The following is a 23,930-nucleotide window of genomic DNA, read 5'->3' as shown; positions in this document are numbered from 1 at the left end:
TAAGTTCCAAGCAAGTCAAGCTATAAATGTCAAGATGAAAATAGACATTGATTTGGTTTCCTTCCTATTTGTACCAAATAAAAAGCACCAAAATGAATAAAATCATTGGTAATGTATATTCCCGGCTACTGACTGGTTATGGCCTTCTTAATCCTCATTTTTTTAGCAGCTGAGCTGTGCCTGGCTGGTCTCTTGGACTACCATTCATAGTCAAACTAGACAACAGCAATCCTTTTTATCTCTCCTCCATGTACTTAATGCAGCTCATAAAGTCCTATAGTGAGAAGGATCCCCTGCAAGACAAGTTAATGTGACAGCTTCACCTTTGACTTAAACTGATTTTATGCTCTAGTCTGTAACGTACTGCTCCATTTTTAATATTAATTTCTGAAAATCTTAAATAATGCAGGATGTCTTTCTGCCTGCTTATAAGTCCTTGTTCCTTTGTTTCAACAGATGGATGAGGCATTGTATGCTGCCCTCAGAAGAGGGCTGGAGCCTTTCCATAAGCCCCAGACTCTCTGGCAGGGACTCATTCTTCAAAGAGCACCTAATGATGTTGCTGCAGGCCTTATGGAAGCCTCCCAGACTTACTGTCCTTTTTTTTGGTTGCCTTACATGAGCAGTGGGGCTTTTGCATGTCTTGCTTGGGTTCTTGGATTTACCCATGCAATTGCTTCTGATCGCTATGGATTTGGGTTGGGTTCCTTCCTGTGATCTATGGTCAACACAAAAGAGATTGAAAGTTTATCTAAGGGTATGGGATGACAAAGACAAAACTGGGAGATAGCCCAGACCACCACCTCACAGTGCATTCACCACTCTGCAGTTACTGCCCACAACAGGCTCTTCGACACCAGGGAACTCAGGGTTGCTCATCCCTCTTTGGTTACCCACCTTGTGCTCCTCTATGCTACTGACGTTATTTCAGAGCATTAAGAGTCTTCCAAAAAAACTAAAAAGGGAAGGGCAGCCAAAGGGGAAGGTGCCATACGTCCAGGTGCACCAGAGGCACTGGAATATTCTCTACTGATGATTAGCTTTCCCATGCCAGACCCATGGCTCAGCCCCATCTCCTGAGGCAGAGTCTGAAGCATCACTTCCTCCCAATGGGGAGAACAGAATGGGCTCACTGAAAAGAATGAATTGACTTACGCAAGTTGTGGTTATTTCAATTCTTCACTGATTCATTAATGTGATTGTTAAGCTCTAAATGACCAGGCTGACTGCTTGAATTCCTCCCATTCTGAAATAATTTAAAAGTAGAATCTTTTCTCAGTTGTAAAAAAGTGCCACAATGTGTTTGTTAAATTAACTAACTGCTACTGAAGTGCCAAACAACGAGGAGAAGAACAAAATAAATGTCAGGTCTAATTATTAATGCTGATTTATTTCACAGCCACTTGCACAGGCCATACTTTGAAGTAGATCCTTTTAAGTGCTGAACACTAGATGAAAGTGTTGGGGTAGCTCCTAGTGAAAGTCATGTCAGAGTAAACTACGTTTATACATGGAGCACTAAACAGTCTCCTGCTAGAGATTCTCACTGGTCAACAAGGGACCTCCAGGTAGTGTCATATAACTGGGAATGCCTGTTGCTTGCATGTGACCTTCGGGTTATGAAGACAGCTAACAAAATTTTAGTCCTCAGCAGTTGGTGGCTATTTGTATCTGGCACCTAAGATGGTGAAAAATGGCTTTTTTGAATGGTTTTACTCTCAAGTGGATGCACTATATCAAATATTGAAATGCAGTTCTCATGACACCATTTGAATTATGCTCTCTGTAAATAAGCAGCTTTAAAGCTTTTCCTTCTCTGTGTTCACTTACATAAATTACACCAGCAGTGGAAGCTGCCAAAGAAGAAAAAGGGGTAGGAAGAGCTAGCTGTTTCTCTATGCATAGGTCATTTTACAATCTGCCAGCTACCCACTTCAGTCCAAGCAATTGTTCAAACTCTGTTTCTGAGGCAAGATAATACATATATTACAATTAAAAAATTGCCAGGTTTTACTTGGTACCAGGAAATTTATAATCTGTAGGGATCACAACCAACAACTTAGAGATAAATTCTGTGGACACCACACCCCAATTACTTTGTTCTATTCTTCAACCAAAAAAAGTTGTGGGGGGAGGGGGTTGGATGTTGTTTAATTAAAGAATAACCGATGTTTCTTCTTGGAAAATCAGAATGACCAAATTGCTCCTCCATCAATAGTTGCACATGTAAGTTGAATTGTACTGAGGCTTTATTAAGTGTCATTATTTGGAAAAGGTCCATAGGATGAACTTCTTTTACCACTAGAGGCACAAGCTGAAAGTTAGAAACTCACAGTATTTGTCACTTACACAGTGGGAATGTTTTCACCAGGGAGTAAAGTTTCAAGCATCATTTAACTTGCAGACTGCAAGAGCCTGAAGCAGAAATACATACTGAAGTATAAAGTTCTTGAGCTATTCATTTCAGCTGGAATTGGAGAAAAATGTTTTGTTATTCATCTGATTCTTCTAATCCTCTGCAGAGATTATACTTTCCAGTGACACTACACCAGGCAACACCACTGTCACATTAGGAGGACAAATCAAGTTCCTCAAGCACCAGGTCTTTTGACCAGCCATTGAGAAGCCATGCTTCTACCTTGGTGAAGTTTTCTTTACCTGGCCAGTTAGAGCTGCAAAAATAGGATTGAAGGATCACAGGGGAAACCCCACTGACACAAGTGGACTAGTGTCAACCAACATAGATAACCAAGAGGTGGAAAACTGCGTCATGTGACAGGCATGAACTTAAACTTGCTGCCAGTGATTGGAGCGTTCAAATGGCTGTGCCAAAACCATTCTCTGCAAAGGTGGTATGAATGTTTGCTGCTGCCTGTCCTCCAATCTATCTGCCACAGCAACTCTCATCTACAGGGGCAATATTTACCTCCAGTTTGAGAAAAATTTATATTTGTTGTCAAAACAGCAACATGTTGCAAGGTTGATCAACGCCTTTGTTTCCTCAATATTCAAACAAATCACAGAGTCATAGGATCCTGTTCAGACTGGTGGGGACCTGGGGAGGTCTCCAGTCACAGCCCATGCCCACAGCAGGTGCAGCTGTGGGCTCAGACCGGGCTCCTCAGGGCTTCACCCAGTCGTGGTGACTGGTGACCCAACCTTCCTGGGCCATGTCCCCACCGCTGGGCTGTCCTTGTGGGGAAAAGGCTTCTCACTATCTCCAGACTGAGACCCTCATATTTCAGCTTGTGCTGCTGCCTCTCACCCTCCCACCACGCACTGCTGAGAAAAGTCCAGCTGAGCCTCCTCCATCCCCTCCTGTTGGTGCTAAGGATGCTGCTGGGTGCCCCCAAAGCTGTCTCTTCTCCCAGCTGAACCAGCCCTGGTCCCACAGCCTCTCCCCCCAGGCCAAGGGATCCAGCCCAGGACCACCTTGGTGGTTGTTTGCTGAACTTGGCCATGTGTTGTGTTAACAGATAAAGACATTTTGCAGAAAATAAACCGCTTTTATCAACACCTTTTCTCTGTTGGAGGCCCAAAACCAGATCTAGTCTGATGAGCATTGCACAGAGCGGACAGTCCCTGCCCGCCCCTGGCTTTCAGAGCCACGTCCTGCCCCCACTGCCACCACAGGTACTGCTGTCCCATGTTGCTGCCCGGCCCCAGCCTGCATCCCTGCAGGCCTCTCCCTTCCCAGGGCAGGCCTTGGCCTTTGCCCTTGCTGAATTTCATTGGGTCCCTGTCAGCCCCTTCTTCCTACCTGTGCAAGGCCCCCCAAGACAGCAGCTACGCCTTTGAGTGTATTCAGTGGTTCTGCCCCCACCACCTACTTGGTGTCCTCTACAAATTTAATGACTGTGTCTCCACATGCTTCTCAGGGGTCCTGATAAAGATGTTGAACAGAATTCATCCCAGGATAGACCCTGTGGTACCTCACTTGTTACCCACCTCCAGGTAGAGCACAACCCCTTGAGCACAACCCTCAGACCCCAAGTATCCAACCAGTGTTTACCCATCTAGTTGTCCTCCCATGCAGGCTGTAATGTCCCAATTTGGACACAAAAATATTGTGAAAGACAGTGTTGAAAGCCTAAAGGCAAGCAGGTTGGTAGGGCATGATCAGCCCTTGGTAACTCTCTGCAGACTGTTTCTGATGTGTCCATCACTCTGTGTGGAGTTGCTTCATATGATTGAGTACATCCATCAGATTTTACCACAGTGATACCACTTGGGGGGATAAGTAGCTAAAGCCCAAATTAAGAACACTAGAACTTCTCCTTAAGTAACTTATTTGGTGAGGGGCGGTTATCTAAGTCCCCATGAGACACAGCCTTCTAAGCACCTTTTCAATCTAGGTCTGAGATGAATGAACAACCTCTTAAAGCATGTAGGCTATTACTGAGTTCATGAGCTAAAAATTGCAACCACAATACCATATGCAACTACCAAATCACAGGCTAACTTTCTTGAATTAGAAAGTCGAAGTCTTAAGGGACAGGTGAGTTTTTATATATTTAAGGGTCAAAAAAAAGGAATAAGCAATGAGTTGTCCAAACAAAATCGCCAATTCTCACTTGCAGACATCCACAAAAGGGACCTTATAGCAGGCAGCACTGCTTCTGGATTATGGCATTTGCTGTATTCAATGATCAGTCTTTCCAAGAGACCTTTCAACAATAAATACTTTCCACTGGAGGGAAAAAACTGCTCTGAACATTAGGTTAATCCTTTCAAGTTGCTATCCAACTATTTGAGCTTTAAATCTATGCACTGACAGTACAGTAAAGCATTTCTATTTCCACATATTTTGAAGTTTGACTCCAAGAACACATGTCTAGAGAATGTGGGGAAAAAGGACCTGAACACAGCTTAGTTTTTCTACAGAGGACATCTTCACAGCAAAAAAATATTTCTACTAAATATTTGTTTTTACCAGTCATTTGCCTTGATTTAGTGCTTAGTGTTTCCTATGTTCAAGCAATTCATTATAGACCTAAAAGTGTCTTAGTTAAATCAGCCTTCAGTAGTCTGTTCAGGTTGTGGTGCTTGGTTTTTTCCATGTACAATATGAAGCATTTTCCATTGCTTGACAGAGGCATGTAAGTGTCCTGACCAGGGCTGTGCAAGGGAGAATTAAGACCATCATCCTTTCACAGGCAGTCTTTATTGTGGATGTTCAACAGCCTAGATATTCAGCAGCCTAACTATAATTTCACAGCCTCTCTGCCCCTCCCCTGCTCTTAAGACTTTTTCACTTGACATGGGCAAATTGTGAAGCTTTTTCAGTAGGAAAAAAGCAAAAACCAGCAAGCCAGGACTGTATTAAGTTGGCTTCTGCACTTCAACAGAGTAGACCTCTTCAAGCAGACCTTCTTCCAATAAGTGACAGTACCAACCACTGTTGTGAGCAAGCTCTGAGGAGGAATAGGAGCATGTTTCTTCACAGACATGTTGTGGCATATCTACAGAACATAGTGGCAGGTCTTCACTTGTATCCAATGTTATGGAGTGAAGAGTGCTTCTGTAGCTGTAAGCTTTTTTCTTTTACCTGAGGTCTCCCATCCTATTTCTTCCAGCCTGAGTCCTTGTCTCTGTCCCTCTTCCCTAATCTAGCAAGATTCAGCACTTACATAAAAATTAATAACTGGATCTTCACTGGTCCAGCAAAGATCTGATGGGGGGCAGGGGAGGGGGCTGGCAGGCGGGGGGAGGTATGTCCATTAAAAATATAAGCAAATACAAACCAGGGTGTTAAAAGGCACACCACAGCTATCTGTAAAGGAATGATGTGGGGAAGGGGAAGAAGTGAATCACATCAGCAACTTCAATTCCTTTTATGTTAATTTTCCTCTATTTTTGCTGGCAGTGTAGATATTTTACATTATTGCTCAAAGGCAGATCAAATAGGAGGCAGAAAAGAATGTGGCAACAAAGGGACAGTATTAAGAGAAATCTGAGTATTTGTAAGGGAGAGAAAGAGCCAGTTTCAAAACCAGCTTTGCACTCACACTGGCTAGCAGACACTGAAGAGAAATAGCAGGTATTTAGAACCAGAGGGGTTTGCATTCAGCTAGGAAACAAAAAATTATGCCATTACCTTGAATACTACTTCAATAACCAACTAAAGCCATATTTATATATCTATTAGCAGCAAGTTCTTTGAGAGGAATACAAAGCGAACTTAACAGTGAAACCTGCCCAAACAGGTCATTAATGTCCCATTGCTCTGGGGGCCTGTGAGACTGCAGCAGGAGCTGAAACAAGGATGATCTCTGAGTATTCATTTAGTGGCCACCAGCACAGCCACAGGTGGCTGCTGTAGGAGCACTTAGTACAGCTATACCAACTTCATTAGTTGCCAGAAGTCACATGACAGAGCAATAAAACAATCAAACACTTGCAGATGGCAGGGGAAAAAAATTGTTCAAAGATAGTAGGGCATTTGTCTATGCAAGTTGGATCTGCTTTTACAGAAGGAATCTCTGACTACTCTCCAAGCCTGCTGTGGAAGTAAACAACAATTTCATAATACAAAGATGAAGAGGGGCAGGGCAGAATAAACCTAGTGAGATTAAGAGCCAAAACAACATCTGCAACTAAGTACAGGCCATCTTATATCATCTGCTACTGCCTAATATTCCCCACTTGTCTTCCCTCTGGCTATTTGATCCTCCCTCTGGCTATTTTAAGGCAGAGAAGTTCTACCTCGTCAAGTTTTAAGTCTCCTACAGACTTCAGAAACTACTTTTGTGTGCCTAGGTACTGTTCTGACAACTTTGTTCAGCACATTGGACTACAGTCAGAACACAAGTTCCCAGAGCCTACAGTTTCTGTAAGAACTAACTCAGGTTCACAAAATAGATTTAAGTTGCTACTTCAACTGAATGTTAATCCCAGGAAGAAGTGTCTGTACTGGCATACTCCATATGCCGCTTGGTATGATACTGGTGACAGCAATAAACTTTAGCAAAAAAGCAGAGCTGTACATCTTTTGTATGAAGGCTAAAAAGGCAGAGCATTTTGCCTTTATTTAGCTGCCATGCAAATTTATAACTGAGAATTATGTTTTAGGTTTTGTCACTTTTCAACACAAATACTTTGTAGTATCCCGAGTTAGACACCTAACAGAATTCAACCTTTTCAATCCAATAACTAATAATCCTTACATATTAGGTAGGTATAAAAGGCACTTTATCCCAGAAAGTATTCAGGAAAACAGATACAGTATTCTTGGCCAGAAACTTTAGAGGTCTCCTTACATCCTAATCTTTGCAAGACATTTTAGTCCACATGCATCCCAGATACTGAAAATGTCTACAGGCAGACAAGAGTTGCCAGGGATAGCTGGCTAGAAGCTTCAACTCCCCAAAGAGTAGCAAGCTTGCTAGAAACAACTTATTTAAATCTGCAGAAGTTGGCAGCTGTCCTCATCTGTCAAGAAAGGAGCCCACAATACACAGAAGACCATTAAGAGAACAGACCCCAGCTCTAACTGCAGTGAGAACAGGCACTAGAACCAAGCCCAGGAACTGATCCAAGTTCTGACTTGAATTTTATTGTTACTATTTTAGAGACATGACTGATTGAGAATGATTTAACAAGTCATCACTAAAGCATAGCCAGGACATTTTTGCTTCTTCCAAACTCTGTCTTCGCCTTGAACCTGCATCCAATCAGAAGTAATTTCTTCTTCACCTTGAAGGGGGAAGTATTAGCAACATTGAAGTAGGACCTCATGCTACAGTAGTTATGGGGTGGCAATTCAAGGCCAAGGTCCTGCAGTGTCAGGGGAGAAACCATGACTTTATCCCAGAAACTTAATTTGTCATTAAGGAAACTACTAGTGGCTAGAGAAGGTACCTTTTACTCAGTTGGAGACTACCAAGTAGTTATGCCATAAAGATCAAAAAGTTCCTCTTTCTTTACTCCAAATTTGATCACAGAGCAAAATACCTGAAGACCACAGAACCTGCAAGTTAATTCAGTCTTTATCCTTCTCTACTGCATGAATGAACTGTACATGTACAGTGGATAAGGAACACACTTGGTGCTACTAAAATTAGCACTCAAGTAGTATGGTACTAAACAGTTATCACCGAGATGAGTATCTCCTTCTCAGATGCAGAACAGTTGTACAATTTATTTTTCATTCCTATAGTTACCAAAGAGAAAGGCTCCAGCACTTCAAGTGGTCAGTGTCTTAAAGCCATTACCACAGGGAAAGGGACACTATCTCATTAGTGCTTATTGCAGGGGACTTCTGTCATTACAGATGTAGCAACAGGGGCTTTTCAGCACTGAGACTCCAGGAGCAGGCTGCTGTGATTAGCTGCCAAGTCACAGCTCTGCTATTCCTTTGTACCAGTATAGCAGCTACCAAGATCCAACTTGCACTAGCATTGCCATGAAGAATAACTGCTAACAGCTTGACACTACTGTGAGCTCATGCATAACATCCTTTGCAAGGACCTTACACTTACCTAGCAGACAATGCTTTGACCTGTATCCATGTAGCATCTCTGTCAATGGTACCTCTTAAGAGCTTGCAAGAGTAGTTGAGTATTTTTAAGCCACTATCAGTCCTCAGTTAGGAGTCCAGCTGGACTCCTATGAAAGGAGACCCAATCAGTCCAGTACTGTGCAGACTATTAGTCTAAAGTACAAACCTCAGTCACCTGGCAGATGAGTACTGTCTTAGCAGTCTGGAACTTCAGAAATACTTCATGTTCTGGCTGGCAGTAGTGTAGCCCACTAAAGCTTCTAACTTAGGAGATACTCTATTTTACTTCAGTGCTAACATAAAAATGGAGACCAACAGTTTAACTGCTTTTTTTTTTTATTTTTCCCCTTCTCTGCATTTAAGATTTACAGTGGTTTCTTAAAAGAGCATTCATACCTGTATACCTCTAAGAGATAACAGACAAGATTGTTTCAATCATACATATAAAATCACTTACGTTTACAAATTTTTGGCAATCATAGTAACCCGTTTTTTCCTATTGCCATTGCCCCAATCATTGAAAAAGACAGTGTACAACACTTTATATTTGAAGTATTTCAAAGTGCTTGATAGTGATTTTCCAAGAATAATATTTACAAGTGGCCTATACATATATGTACAGGTGTTACAAGTTGTGGCTGGAATATGGCTTTCTATGGAAAGTGCTTTATATTTGGTCAGTGGTGTTACTGACTGACAATCCAAGGGTTACAGATAAAACGGTAACCACTAAAAGCTGAATTGTTGTGGACAGCTATTTACAGAGTCTGTTGTTAAGCTGTATAAAACAGCTATTTATGTAAGTGTTCCATACATACAGAAAGTATCTTCTTTCTTCCAAGAATGGAGGAAGTCTTTCAGCCACAAACCTGGTTACTATCCCCAAAGAGTGTAAAACACAAGTAAACCGGAAAAAGATTCCTGATCCAGTGCTCACGCCATATCATCATCTGTGCTTACAACAGATATCTGTACAAAATAAGTACAAGTTAGCTACAATTATACTAATAAAAGAGGCAAAACAAGGCATATCATCACTACATGGCAGTTTGAAATGGGCTAGCTCTGCAGGCTGGTGACCACATTCAGCACTGATTACTCCATCCCAGGTATAGGACAGTAGTTGCCTACTACTACTTTAGCCTTGATTAAAAAGGACAAGTTCTCAGCTGATTCAGCCCAGTGGTTTGGCTGCAGCCAGCAGCTTTCAGGTTTAGGGGAGGTTTCTGCTCTTAAGTCAGATATCATTTGACAGTCTTTATGTCTACTCTAAGGGTTAACCTCAGACACGTCAATAGGTTTACTTACTGCAGGGTAGGTGTGTCCTACTGAACTGCTGTGTCTTCCAATATCAATTGTGATGTCCTCTTCTGTAGTTTTCAGGTAGACAGGATTATCAAAATTCATGCTTTTCATGTTCTTGTGCTGCCAGTTATGCCACATGAAGTAGCCAGCCATTGCAGCCATCATCAGCAATACTTTATAGAGAGAAACAGATTGCAAGTATGGAGTAAGGTCAAGTCAAGCTCTTAGAGTGGCTTGCCCCACCACAAGGGGTCCCAAAGGCTAGTGAATGCTGTACTCACAGACAGGAAGAACAGACCAAGCTGCTGATGTTCCTCCAGCTATAACAATTCCAGATGTTGTACCACTCCTGTTGAATCCTGCATGAGAATTTGAAGTAGTGAGCTTGCTTACTGACAGGGTGGCAGACTGTCAGATGCAAGCACTTCCCAAGCCCAGAAGCTGCTATCATATATTGGCTTCTCAGTAACACACTGCAAGAACAGCCTAACAGGCTTCATTCTTTATTAGGAGAAAGCTTTTCTTATTGCTTGCCTTCTCTGAGCACTTCTGGGATTTCATGGAACCTGTAGGTTCCATACTATCATAAGTGAACTAATTCTGTTCATCACATGCTCCAGCTGTTGTACTTGTACTACACAAATGACCTGGCCTGTGTTCTCTACCTGCATGCAAAGGAGAAAACTTCACGTAGGCTAGTGGGTCAGTTTGCATTTAATTTCTCTAATGTTCAGCAGTCTGAGTTATTGGGACCAGTACCTCCAGGAACTAGTCCAACAGTTGGAGATTTTTCTGTTGTGCTGGTATCTTTAGCCTCAGTGTAAGCCACAGTTGTTCCAGTACCTGAAACTAATTATAGATCAAGAACCCAGTTAATCCTGAAGTTCTGCAATGGCTTAGCTATGAGAGCCATGGTAGTGAATGTTTAGCAGATGGCAGAATGATCATGCAGCTTGTTAGCTTTATTGGAAACACTGACATTAGTCATTTCACTAGCATACACTCAGCTGAGGGGTTTTGATAAAAAAATTCCAAGAATAAGGCTAGACAGTTAATCAGGCATGAATTACAGGTATTTAGAGCCATGACGACAGTAAGCCACGTCAGGTTTTCTGAGTGAGATTTCAGTTCTAGAAGTTTACTGGTTAGCTACTGTCTTTGATACCTATGGCAATCCTTTAGAGCAGCCAACTGAGGGCAGCATCCTTGCTTTCAGTGCTTTAACTGTGGCAGTCAGAATCAACATGCAATATAGTAAGTGGCACCTTGGAGTTTCTAGTTGCACTCCACTAGACAAACAAGCCTGCGATATAGTCAGTGCTCAGGGTAGTAGCAGCAGCCTGTTAGTGTGGACCATGAAAGGAGGTCCAAACAAACTTCCTTGGCCAGCAAGACTAGCCTATCAGCTTTTCAACGCTGTGTATTCACACAGTGTAGAGCCATGCTGGTTTATATCCCTTGTTTTATAAGAAAGGGGTTTGGTATGTTATGTGCATGTGCTTGCTATCTGAAGAAAGCCATGGAGGTACTAGGTCTTGTTGCAAATGATGACAATGCAGAAGCCAAGCATGGACTTTGAACAGCACCTGCTAACTTTTGAGGGCCAGCTTAATGCGTGCTAGAAGACTACCCCCTCCAAGATTAATTACATCAGATTAACTCATGCAATGCTGTCAGCCTATACTGCCATATTTGCCTCTAACAGATTCAGCATTCCTACTCCTTCCCCATCCATCCTGGAAAAGATTTCAGTCATGTTACCATACCTGCACATCTCAGACCATCCTCCTGCAAGAAGTATCCAACAGGACATGCACAGGTGTACTTTGGAGAGTGTTCATTTATCTGAGGAGCAGGCAAGCACAGGTAGCTACAGCCTCCGTTTGCCACATTCTCTTCACACCAGTTCCTTCCTGTTGGTACAGCAATTGACATGAATAAGCCTTCATACTCCACATGTATAGCATAATTATTTGGTCAGTAATTGCTCTACTAGAGTTACTTGTCTCTGCAGTTACAGATTTGTATCTGCTCTGCCTAAGAAAGAGCAATTGCAACTAGACCTTCTCTCAATCCCAGTGGGGGTGCCTATATTAGAAGCTCCATGCACTCCAAGCAGAAGTGAAGTAGGCAACTACACAGGGGAGGGATACCATTTGCCACCAACAAAGCAGAGCAGGCTTCTTACAAGTATACACTGACATAACTATAAACTGTATTAGAGTTACCTGAAGGCTGAACAAGTTCATGATACACAATGATGTCCTGCGCATCATTGAGGTTGTTCACTAGGGTAACCAATTCAGATCCAGTAAATTTGTTGGCACCATAGACTGCCTCATTCTCTCCATCAATCCAGTACACACGATCCTAGAAGACATAGTCATTGCATCCCATTACCTCTGTGTTGCCACCAGCACTGTAATTCCTAGCCACATACTAGCAAGAAGAGGATCTCTAACAATTACTACAGGAAGTCATTCTTACCTCAAATATTGTTAAAGCAAGAGGATGAGGAAGGAACATATGAGACTTCAGCACAATTCTACGGTCCTGACCATTAAAGTCCACACTTGACAGCATATGTAGTTTAGAATCAAGCCAGTACAGACGGCTTTTTACAAGATCTAGGAGGAAAAAAACCAAATGTATTTACTATCTACACAGAGAAAACCTCCAAAGCCTCCTGCAGAAGTTGAAACACCCAAGGTTCAAGAATAGTTGCAGTGTTGCTCTAGTTTCTTACCACACTGGGATATAGAAGGCTGTTGCAGTGCTTCCTAAGTGGCCTGTGCCTCAACTGTAATATAGAGCAGTGCAAGAAAGGTTACCATTTCAGTATCTGAGAACTGCTATCTGTGCCTGCTGCAGTGTCTCCAGGCATGCAGGAACTTCCCATTCTCAGAAGCTGAAGTAGTTCTCTGAAGGATGACCTTGGCTTTTGTAGCAAACAAATTGCTAAAGCTCCAGAATACCTCTGGCACAGAGACAAGTTCAACATACCTAGAGCAATTCCATTAGGCCACTGGATTTCTGTTGTCACAAGCTGCTGTCTGTCAAATCCATTCATTCCTGCTTTTTCAATTTTTGCTGGCTCACCCCAGTCTGACCAGTACATAAAGCTGTGAAGCAGAATTTATGTTGTATGATGCACTATAGTACTGTGTAGTATCACTCTTAATTATGACCAATAACTAACAAAGGCTAGCTAAGCCAGTTGTCAGGACATGAAGCAGCTGGTAGATCCGCTCTTTTAAGGGAACCAGGACAAATACTCACCCAGAGAGAGGATCTACAGCAATAGAAGCTGGCTCTCTCAGCTCAGAGAAAAACAAAACCTTTCTTTTTGTGCCATCTAGGCTAGCCACTGAAATGCTCTTTGCAGTTGAGTCAGACCAGTAGATGTTCTTATAAACCCAGTCAACAGCAATTCCTGCAGGGCTGTGTATGTTGTCCAGGATTCTGACATGTGTTCCAACTTTATCACGGGTATCAAGAGAGGCACTGGAAGACAAGAATTACTTGCTTTCAAACCCTTCCTCCACAGACACTACCACTTGGCATGCCTCAGCAAATACTGCGCACAGATCTCAAGCAGACAATGCAGAGGATGCACTTGTGACTTTCCACAGAGTGCCTTTTGTACAATTGTAGTAGCAGTTACTAGGAAGTGCAATAGGCTTACACATTGCTAGTTGTGGGAACTTGCATCTACTGTACTTTGTCTTCAGGACATCAGGAATCTAGTTTTCATCATAAGAGCCTAGAGAAGCAGCTTGGGTAAAAAGTGGGATGGTTTAGGGGAGCACCCTAGGGTTCAGAAGCTGAGTCCATTTACCTGAAGATTGCTCTTTGGCCAAAGTCAGCCCAGTAAAGCTTTTGCTTAGCAATATCAGCATCTAGAGCTACAGTGTTTCTTAGCTGCTCTACTAGCTGAATGTATTCTTTCCTCTCAAGGCCAATCTTCCTGATATCCCGGCGGTTGGTGAAAATTAGACATGGTTCTTTCCCTGTGAAAAGAGCATAAGTGTTTTCTGTAATTCTAGACACGCCATCACATACTGTTCTTTTATGACAAGTTTTAAGAGTCATCATATTTAGTATTTGCCATTCCACACTTGCTAATGGATGCTGACAGAGGCCTTGGCTGTACCATACCTCATCCTTTTCTCCCTCCACAACTTGATGGGGAGGGTCCTCCTGCCCAGGGAGCAGACAAAAGCAGTTTATGTCAGGCAGCTTTAAGTACTGTATCACAGCATCATTCAAAGTGTTAGGAATGTTCAGGTATGTACAAGTTATATTGATAACAGCACAACAACTAGTGTCAAAACCACAATAGCATAAACAGTACATCACTTGCTACCTCATTTTAAAATGGGGATACAGAAGTCCTATGCCAATACTCACCCACTGCTTTGCACACCCCAGTAGCAAGATCCATCTGATAGCCACGGCTACATTCACATTTGTAGCCCCCTTTCAGGTTGATACAGATTTGACTACAGATACCAGGGTTCTGGCATTCATTGATATCTGCAAAGACAAGAATTTAATTTATTCTCATCTCCAATACCATCAGTAGGGTCCATGTTAACCTACTTCATACTTGCCTCCACAGGTTCTCCTGTCCAAAAGCTCAAACCCAGCTGGACAGTCACATTCATAGCCAATAACAAGATCTCTGCAGATATGAGAGCATCCACCATTGTTCACCAGACATTCATTTATGTCTAGAAAAGAAGAATTGGCCACCTCTGAGACAGGACACATATTTAGTCTTGAAGTCTTAGTCATGGAGTGCTTTACCAGACACCCATCCATTTTCTAATGATGTCTGCCACATCTGATAAACCACTCTGGCACTTGAAGTCACATGCAAGATACCCTCCTCAAATTCATACTTGCTCAGCTATCAGCTTATTACTTGTGTTACAAGTTGGCAGTAGCAGACAAAGATTGAGGTTCCTGGAAGTTTCAGAGTTTCTAACGCCTTCAAGTGCCTTCTGGCCATGGAGAAGTCATCCCAATAGCCAGTTTGGCTAGGATAAAACTAGCCTATTGACTAGGTTGCTCTTGGTCATTTGTTTGCCACGAAGGAAGTGCAGATGGGCATTCCAGACTGACATCTGACAGCTCAGAGTATCCAAGTATGTCTAGTGGTCAGCATTGTGTAATGAGTTTTTTCGCTTACTACACTCCTTGAGAGGCTCATCACTCCAGTCCTTGCAGTCTCTCTGCTGGTTACACACTTTATTGACATCTATGCATTCTCCACTTCTGCACTTGAATTTGCCAGGTCCAGAGCACTGAATAACTGAGATAATGAGATTGTGAGGGCAACCACCAGCTACAACAGGTATTCTGCAAATACTTTACTTTTGCTTAGTTCCACTTACCATTGTTACAACTTGCTTCATCAGTGCCATCCAGACAGTCTCTCACACCATTGCACTGCCTGCTCCCATGGATGCAGTTCCCATCTTCACATCTGAACTGGTCTGGTCTGCAGGTCCGAGAAGCTGAGGACACAGCCGTTACATACTTAAACTCCTGAGGTCTGCTGAAGGAAAGAAAATAAAACAGAAGCCAACCAGCACGTCCTAGAGAAGGACAAAGTTAACTTACGGCAGTTGACTTCATCACTTCCATCCTTGCAGTCAGGATCTCCATCACAGCGCCACTTTTTGTGGATACATTCACCTGAGCCGCATTGCACCTCACTGGCAGAGCACTTCGCAGGAGGTGCAGGCTGGCGGCCACATTGCTCTAGAGATTCATCCGAGTAGTCAGAGCAGTCAGCATCATCATCACACACCCAGCTGATGGGGATGCAAGTGGAACTCTTGCACTGGAACTCATGAACTCCACAGGTAGGAGGTGCACACTCCAGCTCATCACTACCATCACTGCAGTCATCTTGACCATTGCAGACAAAGCTCTTGGAAATACACTGCCCACTGCTGCATGTGAACTCTGCTGGACTACAAGTTACATTGCCTGGAGTAACAGGAGTAAGAGAGATTAGAAGATTATCCCAAGGCGGCAGACTTTCATATGAAGGTGTTTTGCTTTGTAGGTTCTTCATCAGCTGTTAGCTGACAGAAGATCAGCATCCTGTATAAGGCTCTAGGAGAACCTAACTGACCACCTACAGGATGCCTGAGCCCCACACAGACTGTCCTCCTTGCCTTTGGATGGTATGAGTGAGCGGCATCAGTTTTGAGCTACTAAGTGAAAATAACCTCCTTGTGAAGCAGCTAGGCTGTTCTGCTTCAGCGTGCGAGCCTTTCAGAAAACAGGCTCAAACACTGTGAACCAGAGACAGAAGGTAAGAGAATTGCTAACTCTAGAGTATAGACTAAGATTAAAGTAGCCAGATGGTCAGCATGCACTGTAGTTTGAAATTGAAGTGTTTTGTGCTGGTGCCCAGGACAGCAGTGGCCCATTTGCCTGGAACACTGGGGATAACAGATCAAGATCTTGCACCAGTTGATCCTGTGGTATTAAGCACACCCACACAACTTACGCCAGTACAAATTATGCTGGTTTAATAGCAGTGTAGCTAGCAGCTCAGTATGCCCAGGCTGATAGTTTTAGCAGCTTGATTAGAAATGCTGTTTGTAGATTTACTTCTCAGATTAAGGCACGTGGTTGCTCAGTAGGGCAGTAACTCCACAGAAACATAATGGAAGTCTGGAGATCTGTGTCTCATTAGCCCATCCAGGTAAGATAGCTCTGATGGAAGCCAGCCCTGTGGTTTTGGTTACAGCAAATTTGTCTCAGGACACTTCAAACTACTCATACATATGCAAGTTCATTAGGATAAGCCAGGAATGCTGCACTCTAATGCTGGCAGTGGCAGCTTCACTTGTGTACCAGCCTGAAGTTGGCCCCCAACGCTTGAAACCGAGCTTCCCTAGTCTATGCTTTCAGACAAGCACACAGAATCCTCCAGGACAGGGCTAAAGCAGATCAGCTGTGTCCTTGGCTACAAGTCACTACTACATTTTTAGGAGACTATTTGTTAATGTAAGCATCAACTAGAGTTACCTGTGGAGAAACTCTGCAGAGAACAAGTTCTGATGGTTTGCCTGGCATGCAACTAAGCCTATGGCTATTGCCAAAGTTAGCCAGAGACCAATGTTGAATAGCTTATATTGCTGTAGCTCTTAACTTAGCAGGACAGAGGAGTGTTAGAACAAGTCTGCTTTGTTAAGTGGGCTGCAATACAAGATGATGTATGTTTAAGGAGATATTGATACTATGAGAAATTTATCTTCCCAGGTATACTGCCCAGCTAGCTCCTTTCCAGACAAGTCAATTTCAAATAGAGTTATGCAGCCACCGTTTCTTCCCTTACCACAATTCTCTTCATCTTCTTCACTGTCACAGTCTTTTTCACCATCACATTTCCAGGATACTGGGATACACTGGGTTGACTGAGGACCACAGCTGATTTCATTTACCCGGCATGTTCTCATATCTATTGAAAAAAGTTTAAGTTCAATTTAGGAGTTCTGAAATTTAAGAGCTACTGATCTTGGGTTTTAGCAGTTGTCCTGAAAGTTCAGACTAAGAGGCTTCAGCTCTGGACAAAGTTGCAGTTAATTAAATACCAGCATCCATCTAAGTTGATGGCCCCATCATGGAAGAGTTTACACTAGTTCATAGTGTTCAGCAAAAAAAATACTTCTGGCTCCTAACAGATTAGTATTTTAAGAATATCTGTGTAGCGGTAGTTTTGTGATTGCACACCAGTTACTGTAGAAGTTCGAGCTATAACACATAGTAGTAGGCAGGAATAATGCCAAAGTGCAGTAGGACTTGGGGCTGATGTATTCCTCCGTGTGGATCCTATCAATACAGAGAAATGAAGCTTCACATATCTATATTCCTTGATTAGTTACCACACTTAAGACTGGGGTTGCTAACTGCGAGACCTCCAAGTCAAGCATTTGCACTTCTGCTTCCCACCCCCCAACATTCAGTCAGTCACTCAGCTCCTACACTAGCTCTGGTTATCTTGCAAAGTAGTTGTCTTGGAGGACAGTGATCACTTGGTGAACAGGCCACAGCAACGGTCAGGTCTGTCATGTTGTGCTTGCTGCTTCTGACTGTCAGTAAAACTTTGTACTTGCTATCTCTTACCAGAGACAAGTGCAGAGTCCCCACTCAGTTCTGCATCTTTTTAAGTAGTAAAAAGTCTTGTCAAGACCCCAGTGTGGCCAAAGCTAAGCTAGCACTTAGGAAGGTGCTCTCCAACACAAGTTCATCCTTCCTTTAGGAGGAGAGCCAGGCTGCACACAGGCAAGAAGTCAAAACACTACTCCCCACAGGCTTGCCTGCATCACAAGCCAGGCTCACTTACGACACAGTTCAGCACTCTCGTCAGACCCATCTTCGCAGTCCGGATCCCCATCACACTGCCATCTGTTAGGCACACACTGACCGCTGATGCACACAAAATCAGATTCAGCACATGTCTTCTTCACTGCAAGGGAGAAGGACAGCCACTTGTTCAGAGACCAGAGCTTAGCCTGTTTGTCACAGCTAGAGATAAGCTGCCTTGCCCTAGGAAAGTAATGCAATATCCTTAGTTCTTGGATGTTTGGTGTCATCCTCCACCAGTCTAATGACAGTGCTGTTTAACACTTCCTAGAGAGTTATACTGTGCACAGAGAAACATTTATCTTCCTGTAAGCAGGCACTGAAGGATTGCTATTGTTAAGGAAGACTATAGAATAGCTGGTTCTTTGAACATACTTGAGTTAAAGTAAGCTCTATTGATATTAATATTCAGATTTTGAACTCTGAGTTTATTATCAAGGCATTTGATTTGCCATTACAGAAGCACAGTACTAGGTAACCCTAAGGTAACAGTTTAGGTCTGTTTGAGCAGACTGGCAGTTCAACTACACCAGTGTTGGATACTGAGTCCGTTTTGCCTTGTCTCCAAGTGTATCTTGTCATCCATCTTGGCCTCTATGTCTGCTTAAAGCAAGAGTTGGCAGCCAAAGCTAGAGTTAGTGTTTATAGGAGACACATCAGAATTTCTTTCACACATAAATCAGGGCATTTAACCATGGAATAGCCAACAGCTAAGTGCTAATAGCAGTTTCTTCTATGTCTTCAAGCAGCAACTGAGAACAGGCTTGCATTCTGTTCTTGACTGTCACCACCCTTGCAAATAAAGAGTTTTGGTCATGAGCTTTTTTCTTGGTCACCAATTCCAGGAGACTTTCACAGCACTCAGGAAAATTCAACTGCCTCAGATAGATGTAAGGCATCAAGATAGTCCCCCCGTTGTTCTAGGGAATTTGTCCTCTACTCCGTATTCTGACTATCAGAAGTGCTGGACCTGATAAGGATCTCTCCAGCTATCCACTGTTAAGCCCCCCCTGCCAATTAGCAAGTACTCCTACAGAGGTATTATGTATTTTGACTACTTACCACAAGCACTCTCATCACTGCCATCTGAGCAGTCTTCATCACCATCACATTTCCAGAGTAAAGGAATACAGCGTCCATTACTACATGGGAATTGGGATTCCTCACATTTTGTTCTTGCACCTTCAACGAAAAAAAGGAACCTAAGCCCTGATACTGTTTAGCAATACTTTCTTGCTTTCCCCACTACTGCCGATGAAGAAGTTACCCAGCTTAATAAACAGCATAACATCAATATGAAACTAAATTTGAGCTCCAAATTTTCTATCATGAAAGTAGAGTCAGAAGTTTTCCTTCACAGTACAAGTGCTGAGCTTAAGCACTATGACAGCCCACCTGCCAGACAACGGTAAGCCACCAGTGTTCTTCTTACTGAGTTTTCCTTTTCAAGGCAGGGTCACGTTTGCAAGGCAGAGGGATGCATGCACACAGACTTCTGCTGTCCAGCGCCTAGCATTGCATTCGCAAAACTCTTCAAACTAAGCAAACTGGGTTTAGAATTGACTAATGTCAAACTGGATTAGCATTTAAGTACTCTGCTGCCAACACATTATAGCAGAATCCCCAACTGTAAAGATAGCTTAGATATCTGCTCTGTAGTTGAACAAGTTTTCAGGATTTAAGTTACTCCTCAAACAAGGGCACCCAGAGACATTCCTTAGTATACACAAAAAGAAATGTGATTACTTATCTGGATCTTGCTTATTAAAGTTAGATCAAGTGTGATGCTAAGAGAGCAAGATAATTTATCACTTCCTTCCGGAATTAAGTCTGTTGTCTCCCAACTGATAACAGTCTTGATTTATTAGTACGCTTGAGTAAGGTTCTGCTTTCTGCATGGTGGTTAGAGTTAAGAGTGCATTTTCCAGAGTATCTTCAGCTCTAAAACTGTATGACCCCATGCCTCAAGGGAATCTACTTTGTCTTGAAGCCATGTTCTAACTGTCACTAAAAGCAGCAGCCTGCTTCTTCAGCAGCTGAGCCAGAGCTGTTCCATGTAATGCATGCAGGCAAGTGTGTAAGCTCATGCATTAGTATTGGCTGCACATGTCTACAGCATGATGCAAGACTCCTGCTCCTCCTTGGTTTATTGCATCATTTAGCAGAGGTGCTTTGTCTTGGCATTCCAGGGCTCACAAAGGGCATCAAATTTTAGTAGAACATTACTTGTTATTTTATATCTTCTGTATATGACAAGCAAAACGCAAGACAGTTTCCAAGTGGAAGGAAGCTATTGAGCCATTTCACATTATATTGGCCAGCCATCAGGCACTAGGCAATGGCAAACTCTGGACAGAGTATAAGTGAGGACAACGGGCAATTTTACCTGCTGAGTGTCTCATGTAAATTCATGCTAGAAGTAAAGGATTTGAAACAGCAGCTTATTGAACTCTGCTAATGTTTTAGCAGTCTTACTGGCTGAGTAAAATGCTTACTCACTTGTCAGACAGAGTAAAGCCATAACAACTTGTTTCATGGGAACTGTGTTCAAAGAGTGCCAAAAACCTGAACATAAGTTCTTGTGCTCTCTATTTCCATCCCTCCTTTCCTTTTCAGGATAGGAGTTACACCAGCATGCACATTCTAATAGCACGGTTTCATAAAGCTACTACTATTTGGTCAAGAGCTGTCGAACAAGTAGCTTGCCTTGTGCTAGAAAGCACACGCCAGCCAGCTTAGAGAGGGTGCAAAAGCCACAGCTAATGCTCCCTCTAAGCCTGACATCACCTTGTTGTCCAGTAACCTCTAACAGAAGCAGCCTTCTGCTTGCAAGCCCTGGTCATGCATTATTCCAGTTATTACTGTACTGCCACTTAAAATATGAAACAAGTGACTCCTGCTAGTTTGGAGACACTCTCATCCAGGCTTTCAGAGTGAGAACAGTCAACCTTTCCCAAAATAGCATACTAGAGATATTGGACTAAGCCTGCCACTCAGGAGATCCCAAAATAACTCCACACTCCTCAGTTACTCTATTTCAAGCTAGAATAACCAGAAAAGGCTTGCTAAGACTTCTTAATACATTGTGACTTACAAACATTACATCACTTTGACCAAATACTACAGGGAAGCTACACACAAGGCTAAATGAAACAGGAACTGAGCTTGGAGTAACAGCTATAACTTTACAACTACAACAAGCCATTCCAAGAAGGTATCATCACTTCTGCAGCTGATACCAAGTGAAATGTCACAGCAACTACTTTTGTTAGCCCACAAACAAGTAAAGAACTGACAGCACCTAACACCCCCACAGGTGCACAAAGGTAAAGTTCATCATCTGTTGCTATTCCTGAAGATGTCTGCCAAACTCTAGAGGCCACTTGGTGTGAGCTCCAGTTAAGACGACAGTTAGTTCCAGCCAGTAACTAACTGTGGTCCCCTGTCTTATACCTAGCACAGTTCTCCAATGCCGGGTACCCATTTGGTCATGACACTACCAGTCTAATCCACTGCTATTTGAAGCAACAGAGTCATATCTCAGTTGCAGCTTCAGTCACCAGACACTTAATTTTTAGATCAGCATCAATTAGCCACCAAGTCGAAGCTTCTCTTCACGCGCTACTCATACACCAGAAGCACCTTCACACCTTTTCTCCTCCTTGGGATAAAGCTTAGGCAAAAGATGTAGACAACCAGTAACTCCACAGCCTGTGACTGCTAACACGTGTTACTTCACTGTTCCCCAGGCAACTACTTACTAGAAGTTGGCTCATAAGCAGCAATGTGTGTAGGGTGAAGGAGCACAGTTACAATGACTACCCAAGTTAAACTACCTTTCTCCATACCTCTGCTGTCACTGTTTGTCTCAGCCCCTTAAGCAAGTTGTCAGATTACTTGTCTGGGCAGCCTCAAACATGTGACACTTGTGTGCTGTCATCTGACACCGAGTCCCAGAAAAGCTTGCAAAAGTGATTGGGAAACCTTGTGAGAGCTCATACAGGAACTAGCTTAGACTCCCCCCAGACCCTGCCAATTGCAGCTACTAGTAGGAGAGGGCTGGTGGGAACACCAACTCAAACTGAGGGAAGAATCAGGCTAACTTGGTGGACTAGAGTTGCCCTCCACTGTGTATCTCGTTACGATTTCCAACTACAGTGCACTAGCAGTTTCAGTGCCAGCCAGCTTGGTCCTTCATACTAGAGCCGTTTAATCCATGTCTGTTGTAGACCAGACACAGGAGCAATCCCGTCATGTACTGGGAATTGAGGAGGGGCTAGGCAGACATTTCCCCTCTTCTTCCTTGTATGAGGGCCGGATGCAACAATCCCCTGCCTGGGCTCTGCGTGGCAGACCCAGTGTTCCGAACTACCGCACACCACAAGGACTACAAGGTCCAACTACCTTTAAGCATACTTTGCCAACACAGCCAAGATCTGACACTTCAGCCTACTTTAGGGCACTAGTCAGGAGATTAAGAGCCATACAGCAATGCAGACATCAACTACCCATCTCCCACCTCGAAGAGTAGCCTGGACCCCACCTCCTGAAGGAAGAAAGGAGTCAGCCAACTGATTACTACCGCCACTCAAGATGAAAATATTTTTAATTGACTATCCAATTGGCTTAATGTGCAGGTCTCTCTGCCGTAGGGGTAACCGCTTCTGCGCGGAGAGGCAACCCTGGAGCTCGCCACGAGCAGCACTAGTAGCGAGAGCCCAGCCCGCAAGCGGGGCAAGATCCGGCGGTGGCAAGACTCAACCTTGCCACCAGGTGGAGACCCCTTTACGGTGGTTACCCCTGGCCCTGAACTAGAGCCACGCCAGTGCTGCTGGATGCCACAAAGCCAAAGTTGCACAGTAGTTTGACAGCATCTCTAACGCCGCAGCCTGCCCAAGGGCCGCTCTTCCTTCCTCCACCACAAAGCCCCAGTCCCCCCCGCCCCGCTAAGCCCCAGGCACGGCCCAGGAAATCAAACCCTCCCGCGGCACCCGGGTCGCTGCCGGGAGAGGTGCTCCCCGGGGCGCGGAGGGCCCGCCGGGCAGGGGCTCAGGCCCACCCTCACCGGCCCTGCGCGCCCACAGGGGGCCCGGCGGGGAAGGCGGCGCCTCCGCCGACAAGAGGGGCGGCGGGGCAGACCCCGGCGGCAGCGCCCCCCTGCGCCCCCGGGAGCCCGGGCCCGCCCCGGCGGACGCTCCGCGGAGCCCCGCTCCCCCCGGCGCAGAGGGCAGGAGGCGTGAGAGACAAAAGAAAAAAAAAAAAAAACCACCAAAACCCACAAAGCCTAAACAAAAACAAACCCCAAAACCCCAAACAAAGCAAAACAAAAAAAACCCCAAACCGAAAGGGCGGCGGGAGAAGAGACTATTGCGGGGGGGGTGGTGGGGGAGGCGGCGGGAGCAGCCCCGGCGGTGCGCGCCCCGGTCCCCCCGGGCCCCCCACTCACCGTCGGCGGAGGCGCGCAGACAGCTGAGGACGAGCAGCAGGCACAGCGCCCAGCAGCACGCGACGGCCCGCCGCCCCACACCGCAGCCGGGGCCGGCGGCCGCCACGGCGGTCAGGTCTCCGCGCTGCTGGTCCGACGGCATCACCGTAGCAGAAAGAGAGAGGGCAGGAGAAGGCGAGCGAGACGGGGGGGGAAGGCGCGGGAGGGAGCGAGCGCGATAGAGAGCGTGAGGGAGAGGGCGGGCGAGCGCCGCGGCCGGAGAGGCGAGGAGAAGGAGTCGGACGCAGG

The 23,930-nt window shown here is 44.3% G+C and overlaps 1 protein-coding gene across 3 annotated transcripts; it reads right to left on the bottom strand.

Moving 5' to 3' along the window:
* Positions 1-8,824: 8,824 nt before the first annotated feature.
* Positions 8,825-23,796, bottom strand: VLDLR (very low density lipoprotein receptor). Of its 3 annotated transcripts, XM_075021455.1 has the most exons (19): positions 23,643-23,796; positions 19,259-19,378; positions 18,177-18,299; positions 17,169-17,291; positions 15,434-15,805; positions 15,205-15,327; positions 15,000-15,122; positions 14,419-14,538; positions 14,216-14,341; positions 13,644-13,815; positions 13,085-13,309; positions 12,809-12,927; positions 12,293-12,432; positions 12,034-12,175; positions 11,572-11,718; positions 10,565-10,654; positions 10,087-10,164; positions 9,809-9,978; positions 8,825-9,469 (listed from the first exon to the last, which is right to left on the bottom strand). In XM_075021455.1, exons 1-19 carry the CDS (start codon positions 23,782-23,784, stop codon positions 9,434-9,436), a joined length of 2,691 nt encoding a protein of 896 aa, XP_074877556.1. In that variant the 5' UTR covers positions 23,785-23,796; the 3' UTR covers positions 8,825-9,433. The 3 variants fall into 3 exon arrangements, 2 of the variants coding, with proteins under 2 accessions (XP_074877556.1, XP_074877557.1); XM_075021456.1 differs by lacking the exon at positions 10,565-10,654; XR_012649110.1 differs by lacking the exons at positions 8,825-9,469; positions 9,809-9,978 and having other exon boundaries at positions 10,471-10,654.
* Positions 23,797-23,930: the final 134 nt, after the last annotated feature.

This window comes from Buteo buteo, chromosome Z (assembly GCF_964188355.1).
Source record: "Buteo buteo chromosome Z, bButBut1.hap1.1, whole genome shotgun sequence".
NCBI lineage: Eukaryota > Metazoa > Chordata > Aves > Accipitriformes > Accipitridae > Buteo > Buteo buteo.
This window is presented reverse-complemented; position numbering and strand designations above follow the sequence as displayed.

Bases quoted from the DNA above. Each gene is read 5' to 3' on its own strand.
- VLDLR (XM_075021455.1), bottom strand. From the start codon at position 23,784: ATGCCGTCGGACCAGCAGCGCGGAGACCTGACCGCCGTGGCGGCCGCC. The intron at 13,310-13,643 runs GTAAATGGACTC...CTTGTCTTCCAG, and splicing joins GGCCAAAGAGCAATCTTCAG to TGCCTCTCTTGATACCCGTG. The intron at 9,979-10,086 runs GTGAGTACAGCA...CTCTCTATAAAG, and splicing joins TTGGTCTGTTCTTCCTGTCT to TATTGCTGATGATGGCTGCA.